At 45.6% G+C, this 7,292-nt stretch overlaps 1 protein-coding gene across 1 annotated transcript in view; it reads right to left on the bottom strand.

Annotated features, from left to right (window-relative positions):
• Nucleotides 1-390: 390 nt before the first annotated feature.
• The window catches only part of RAB11A (RAB11A, member RAS oncogene family), a 52,683-nt gene continuing 45,781 nt past the window's right edge, over nt 391-7,292 (bottom strand). Inside the window, exon 5 of the mRNA XM_075346045.1 lies at nt 391-1,166. Coding sequence (XP_075202160.1) covers nt 1,027-1,166 — 140 coding nt within the window. The 3' untranslated portion in view covers nt 391-1,026. The remainder of the gene's footprint in view (nt 1,167-7,292) is intronic.

The following is a 7,292-nucleotide window of genomic DNA, read 5'->3' as shown; positions in this document are numbered from 1 at the left end:
AAAACATTCCCTCAAGGTTTTACAAATATACAATTAAACATAAAAACTTGAAGCAAACAAGTCATTTTCTGATCATCCTCCATGTGGACACTGGAACTAATCACTTCCTCCGCAGCGATGCTCGTGTGTACAGCAAGTGGCAACTGGGACCAGTAATCGTCAGTAGTGGGCATATAGATGATGTGCCTAACGTTACCACTACAAAATCAGAGAGGACTAATGAGCCAGCAGGGGGATTTAACTGGTAAATAGAAGGTTGTTTTTTCCTATGTGAATGCATTTAGTAAGCACCACCACTAAAGTGACCACAGAAGGAGGCCTCATCACCGACGTCTGCAGACAAGAAAGCTGCGGGAAAGCAGAGCGTGAAGAGAAAAACGTGACTTAAGGTTTAACAGTATAAACACTTTATTACACATCACACCTGTTTTTTTCCATGTAGTTTCTATAGATCAAAACAGCGGTTCTAGCAATGAGTGACATACAAGTGACATTACCTATTACTAGATTAGAGTGAGAAAAACAACCCAAGAACAGAAAAAAGATCTGTTGAGTCACAAGGTATGAGGAGAATACGCCTCCAGCAGACAACATGCTTTATTTCATATATTATACAGACATCTCTGAGTGGAGAGGAAGAGGAGGATGGGGTTAGGAGAGACCTGGAATCATCTTATCTTTAGAGAAGAAAGGAGGAAGGCGGCAGAGCAAAGGGAGGGAGAAAGAAAGGATTAGATTGTTTCTTTTAATAAAGAAAGATGGAAAATCAAAAGAATTTAAGACATGTAAAAATCCAGATGGAATAGTAAAATTAAAGTTCTTACACACATACACTCAAAAAAATATATTAACAAAAAAAAAAAAAAAGGGGGGAGAAAAAAAAAAATAAAGAATTCCAAAGAGTCCAGTGCAGGACAGGGGGAATATACAGAGCCTGGCACCTCTAGGGCGGGTCAGGTACAGAGCCTGGCCCCTCCAGAGCTGGACACAGGGATTCAGAGCCTGGCACCTCGCAGGCAGCAGCCGTTATATGTTCTGACAGCATTGCATCTTTGGTTTATTTTCAGTGGTGGGTGGGACATGGATGGGAACTACGTTGTTACTGGGGGACATGTCATTCTCACGTCTGTCAGACATCTGCTTCTGAGACACAATGCGGTAAATCTCTGAAAAAGAAAAAGGAGACAAATATGAATAAACGAAGAAGAAGCAATGTTCACATGCAAAAATGAAGAGGGCAGGAGAGCTCACAAGACACGTCAAGAGCAGACCTATCCGAGGTCCTCCTACTGGAAGACTCAAAGCTACTGTGGATGCTACACTGGACACGTCAAGAGCAGACATATCCGAGGTCCTCCTACTGGAAGGCTCAAAGCTACTGTGGATGCTTCACTGGACACGTCAAGAGCAGACATATCCGAGGTCCTCCTACTGGAAGGCTCAAAGCTACTGTGGATGCTTCATGGGACATCTCAAGAGCAGAAATATCTGAGGTCCTCCTACTGGAAGACTCAAAGCTACTGTTGCTACACTGGTGGACAAAAGTTTGGAGACAGACACAATTTGGTTGTCACATTTTTCTTTAGATTTTCTTTTTTAGTCAGACCTTTCTATGGTACCAAAGTACAATTACTGAATAAGGCTTTTAAACTTGACACATCATGCAAAGTCTCAATATTTACAGCACTGACCCTAATTTTTCAAGTTGTTTTTCCACCTGCTTTTAGAAAATTGACCACAGGTTCCCAAATGGGGATGAGATCTGGGGTTCAAGGACCAAAAATATCAAATGTTTTGTTCACTGAGCCACTTATCACTGCATTGTTCATCACCAAATTTCTCATGGATTGCTGGGAGAAGTTGCACTTGGAGACTAACCCACGCTAATCCGAACCTCCCACTCCCGGATCCAAGACTTCTACCAAGCTGCACCAATCCTCTGGAATGCTCTACCCCAAGAACCTAGGACGAATCACAACTTACACAGCTTCAGACGCTCCCTAAAAACACATTTTTAGTGTGGCCTATAACATTCCCTAATCAAAGTCAATTCATATAGAGCAGACCTGGGCAAGGGGTAACCCGCGGGCCACATCCAGCCCGCCTACTCTCTGTGACCGGCCCGCCCATCTTCAGCCGGTGCAGTGGAGCCGGGCTGCAGCGTGCCGGGCAGGGAGAGATCCTGCAGGTCCGCACAGTCAATGCAGGCAGCGGAACGCAGGAATCTCTCCTCTGTTCCCTGCCGGCACTTTCTCTGTGACGCGTGTGCGCGCTGTGATGTTATCAGTACTGCGCGCGTGTGTAATTTCAAAAGTTCCCGCCCAGCCAGAGAAGAGCGGCACAGCAGGGGGCCTTCACAGAGAGAAGCAGCGACGGGGGCCCCTCCGGGAAGAGCATCAGCGCAGCCAGGGCCCGTAAAACAGAAGGAGCAGCTCAGCGGGGGGCCTGTACGGATGTGCCTTAGGACGGGGACAATAACAAGGGAGAGGTAAGTAGTGACTAATAAGCTGAGGGGACAATGGGGGAGGGGGGGGGACTGGTAACTAATACTGGGGGTGTAGTGGTGTAGTTTTACAGGTGTAGTGTATGGTGTTGTGTATATAGTGATGTAGTATATGGGGTGTAGTACATGGGGTGTAGTGATGTAGCTTTATTACAGGTGTAGTATATAGGGGTGTAGTATATGGGTTTGTTGTATATAATGATGTAGTATATTACAGGTGTACTATATGGAGGTGTAGTATATTACAGGTGTATTATATGGGGGTGTAGTATATTACAGGTGTACTATATGGAGGTGTAGTATATTACAGGTGTATTATATGGGGGTGTAGTGATGATGTATATTACAGGTGTAGTATATGGGGTGTAGTGATGCATATTACAGGTGTAGTATATAGGGGTGTAGTGATGTATATTACAGGTGTAGTATATGGGGTGTAATGATGTAGTATATTACAGGTGTAGAATATAGTGGTGTAGTATAATACAGGTGTATATGGGGGTGTAATGAAGTAGTATAATACAGGTGTATATGGGGGTGTAGTGATGTAGTATAATACAAGTGTAGTATATAGGGGTGTAGTGATGTAGTATATTACAGGTGTAGTATATGGAGGGGGTGTAGTAATGTAGTATATTGGTTAGAACGGAGTTAATTATATTAGTCCGGCCCTCTAAACCAATCCCAATTTCTCATGCGGCCCCATGGGAAAATTAATTGCCCAACCCTGATATAGAGCCTCTCCATGACTTCTCAGACTATAACTCCCCGTCAATCTCCACCGCATCCGAAAGCATCTCAAAGATTAGCTGACTGGTCCAGGCAGCCTTTATCTATCCCCCATTTCTTTGAGATTGCTAGATCGTCGTTGGAAATAGGCACCTGTACATTGTGGTCCCCATTCTTGAGCAGGGTTGTCTTTTTTGCTCTAATTATTGTATTTTCAATAACTGTTACTTGTTTGTATATGAACCTCTGAATTGTAAAGCAGTGCAGATTATGTTGGCGCTATGGAAAGATTATTATATTATAGTTAAATACCGTTTTTATTCAAGGTCAATAATTGGGGAATGACCTGACACCCTTTGATGAACCAGCCATGAACCCTACAGGAAGGTGTCAGCATCTGCGCACAACGCGAGACAGGCCTGGTGAGAAGGGAAGAAAAGTTACTTCCCTCTAAGAACAACAACAGTGAGGACAGACTGCCATTCTGCAGGAAAGTCAGGAATTGGATTACAGAGGACCAGGGTAGGGGAATTTTTTCTCTGATGAAGACCCCTTCAGACTATTTAGGACATATGGAAGAATTTTTGTATGGAAAACAAGAAGGTGAAGGAGCTGCATTAAAAACAGAAGTGTTCACGCTGGCACTGAGGCTTTTTAGACTATAACTTCCTGTTTCAAGAAGTAACAAGCTACAGATCCACTATGGTCAGACCCGGCCCTACCTTCTGGATTGAAGGATATAATTAAGCCTTGGTAAAGGTCATTGTACAAGGAAAGGTGTGACCACCTATTGTGACTGGGGGATCCTGTGTTATCAACTGTGTATAGAGGGGTTGCCAGTCATTGTAATCCGGCCTCTACTGATAGTGAACCTGCTGAATACTCTTCCTGAAAGAACATGAAGTAAAAGTCTAAAAAAAGCCCCAGTGACCAGAGAACAAGTTTCCAAATCAGTTGTTTTTTTTAATTTTATTTAAATAAAGATCATGAGGTAGATAGATATATCTACATACATACATACATACATACATACTGTCCTGCTACCCGACCCCCACCAAAAAAAAAAAAAAAAAATCTACAATACATACACAAACACTATGCCAAAACATTTGGAACACAAATACCAGATTTAATCACTCAAACAAAAACTTAACAGAAGCCTGGCTGATAGCCAATGTCTAATATATGGATCAGGTAGTATCTGTGTGATTTCAGCCAGGTCATGTTTAACACATGGGTGGCCCTGATTGCTTCTCCTGGCCCGCTCCCTTGGAGTTACAGGTCTGCCTATAGGGGACACTAGTCACTCCAGGGGAGCGGGCCGGGAGAAGCCACCGGAAAGGGCCTGTCCTATTAGTCTCCTATGCAGCTTGGTCTCCAGTGGCTTTTAAGGCCCTGTGCGCACACTGCGTTTTTTGCCGCAAATAAAGTGCAGTTTTTGTTCATCAAGTTCATGCAGTCCTTCCCCAGCAAAATCTATGAGAAATCCAAAATGCTGTGCACACACTGCTTTTTTTTCCCCTACAGGTCTTGCTGCAGAATTTCTGCAGCAAAAAGAAGCAGCTTGTCACTTTTCTGCAGGTACCTGCGGTTTTTTCCATTGACAATGGCTCCCAGCAGCCGGCCGCCGGGTGATCAGCTGATCGCTCCCAGCAGCCGGCCGCCGGGTGATCAGCTGATCGCTCCCAGCAGCCGGCCGCCGGGTGATCAGCTGATCGCTCCCAGCAGCCGGCCGCCGGGTGATCAGCTGATCGCTCCCAGCAGCCGGCCGCCGGGTGATCAGCTGATCGCTCCCAGCAGCCGGCCGCCGGGTGATCAGCTGATCGCTCCCAGCAGCCGGCCGCCGGGTGATCAGCTGATCGCTCCCAGCAGCCGGCCGCCGGGTCATCAGCTGAACGCTCCCAGCAGCCGGCCGCCGGGTGATCAGCTGATCGCTCCCAGCAGCCGGCCGCCGGGTGATCAGCTGATCGCTCCCAGCAGCCGGCCGCCGGGTCATCAGCTGAACGCTCCCAGCAGCCGGGGAGGGGCGGAGTGCGGGGTGGGTGGAGCAGAGCGGGGCCATGGCGCTGAGGACAGGTGAGTGTGTGGTGTGTGTATACATGCGGAGTGGAGTGCAGGAGGGGGCGGAGCCAAGCGGGGAAGTGTCGGGCTCCCTGCACATGTACCCAGGGTAAATATCGGGTATAAACTAGGCAAAGCACTTTGCTTGGTTACCCGATATTTACCTTGGTTATGGGTGCAGGGAGCCCGAGAGAGCATGCGCAGTGAAATCCTGAGGATTCCGCTGCTCAAAAAAAAGTTACATGCTGCGTTCCTCCCGCTGGGCGGAAGCAACGGAGCGTAGCCCAGCGGAAGCAACGCAGGTCCTTTTGGCACAATCCGTCATCCATACAAGTCTATGGGAAACAGCGGAATCCATTAACGGATTTTGCTATTTTCCAAAAGGGCGGATTGTGATGGAAGGAAAAAAACGCAAGTGTGAAAGTACCCTAAAACACCTTCATGCAATTTTGTGAAATGCTTTTGTGGGGAAAAATAAATAAATAAATATAATCAGTGGCTTAAAGAGAAAGTGACATCAGTCGCAGATCTCATTCTCTGTATGTCTGTTTAGTCTGGAGGGGATAGTGAATCCGCCGCTGTCTGTTATGTCATACGATCCCTGGGAGAGCGAGTGCTGACAACGCTGGAGCGGTGCCTGCCCCGGAGGAGAATATACATGTTACTTTATAAAGGGAACATTGATTGAGAAGGAGTTGTTCACATAGTGTACAATATCTTTAACAGCATAATTTAAAGGTGTAGTGACCATTTCAACCCCAAAAGTGACTTCAAGTGCTTTATGTGCATTAGGTGTCAAAAAGTGAAGTTTTTTTTTTTATTCCCAGTTGCCTCCCCCAACATTTACTGTGTGGTAGAAGTAATAATAACTATTTTGTGGGTCTTCGCGTGATACCAAATTTATATGGTTATATTTTCTGTTTTACTGTGTGCACAACAAAAATACTTAGCAAAACAAGAAAACAATATTTGTGTTGCCATATTTTTGGAGACAACCTTTTTAGTGATTGATTATTTTTTCCAGAAGTTGTAATCTGCACTGGTACCATTTTCGGGTAGGTGTGACTTTTTGCTCGCTTCCTATTCCCTCTGTTGACAAGGACAAAAAAAAAAAATAGCAATTCTGGCTATTTTTTTTTTTAAATTGACAATCACCGTTGGCACCTGAGCGATCAGCTACTTTTATAGTATGCATTATAGGCAAGGTGATGCTATTTATTAGACCTTGTCATATGGCATCATCACTGTCCCCATTGGGGCTCACAATCTAAAAAACACCTATCCAAATGTGTAGTTTGCTATTCTTCTTTTCCCCAATATAGGACATAAAAAGAGGGGGGAAAAAAGCAATTTACATTTTTACATGACTATTCTTTTCAACGTATTTTTGTTACTAATGTGATACATGGAGAAGCTACTTTACACAGGGACAGGAGATCACACAGCTTCCTTTTATTGCTGCAATCTTCCAGTTCCCCCGCAGCCCACCTTCTCCTCGTTCACAGTGACTGAAGTCAAAAGGGTGGAGCGCTGCATTTTAATAGGCTGTATCACATCTACAGCAGCCATCAAGGGCTCGGTTTAAGGGCTCACACCACTGTATTTTCAGTCTGAACGCGATGCGGCTAAAAAAATAGCGGACCAATGTTAGTCTACATGGCTGTGCACACTTCCAATTTTTTTTCCTTCGACAGAGTAAAGGCCGCTTTACACGCTGCGAGATCGCTTAATCGATCTCGTTGGGGGTCACGGAATTGGTGACGCACATCCGGTCGCTTTAGCGATGCCGTTGCGTGTGACACCTATGAGCGATTTTGCATCGTTGCAAAAACGTGCAAAATCGCTCATCGGTGACATTGGGGTCCATTCTCGAATATCGCTGCTGCAGTAACGAGGTTGTTCCTCGTTCCTGCGCAGCACACATCGGTACGTATGACACTGCAGGAACGAGGAAGCTCTCCTTACCTGCCTCCCGGTCGCTATGCGGAAGGAAGGAGGT

This window comes from Anomaloglossus baeobatrachus, chromosome 4, assembly GCF_048569485.1.
Source record: "Anomaloglossus baeobatrachus isolate aAnoBae1 chromosome 4, aAnoBae1.hap1, whole genome shotgun sequence".
Lineage (NCBI taxonomy): Eukaryota > Metazoa > Chordata > Amphibia > Anura > Aromobatidae > Anomaloglossus > Anomaloglossus baeobatrachus.
This window is presented reverse-complemented; position numbering and strand designations above follow the sequence as displayed.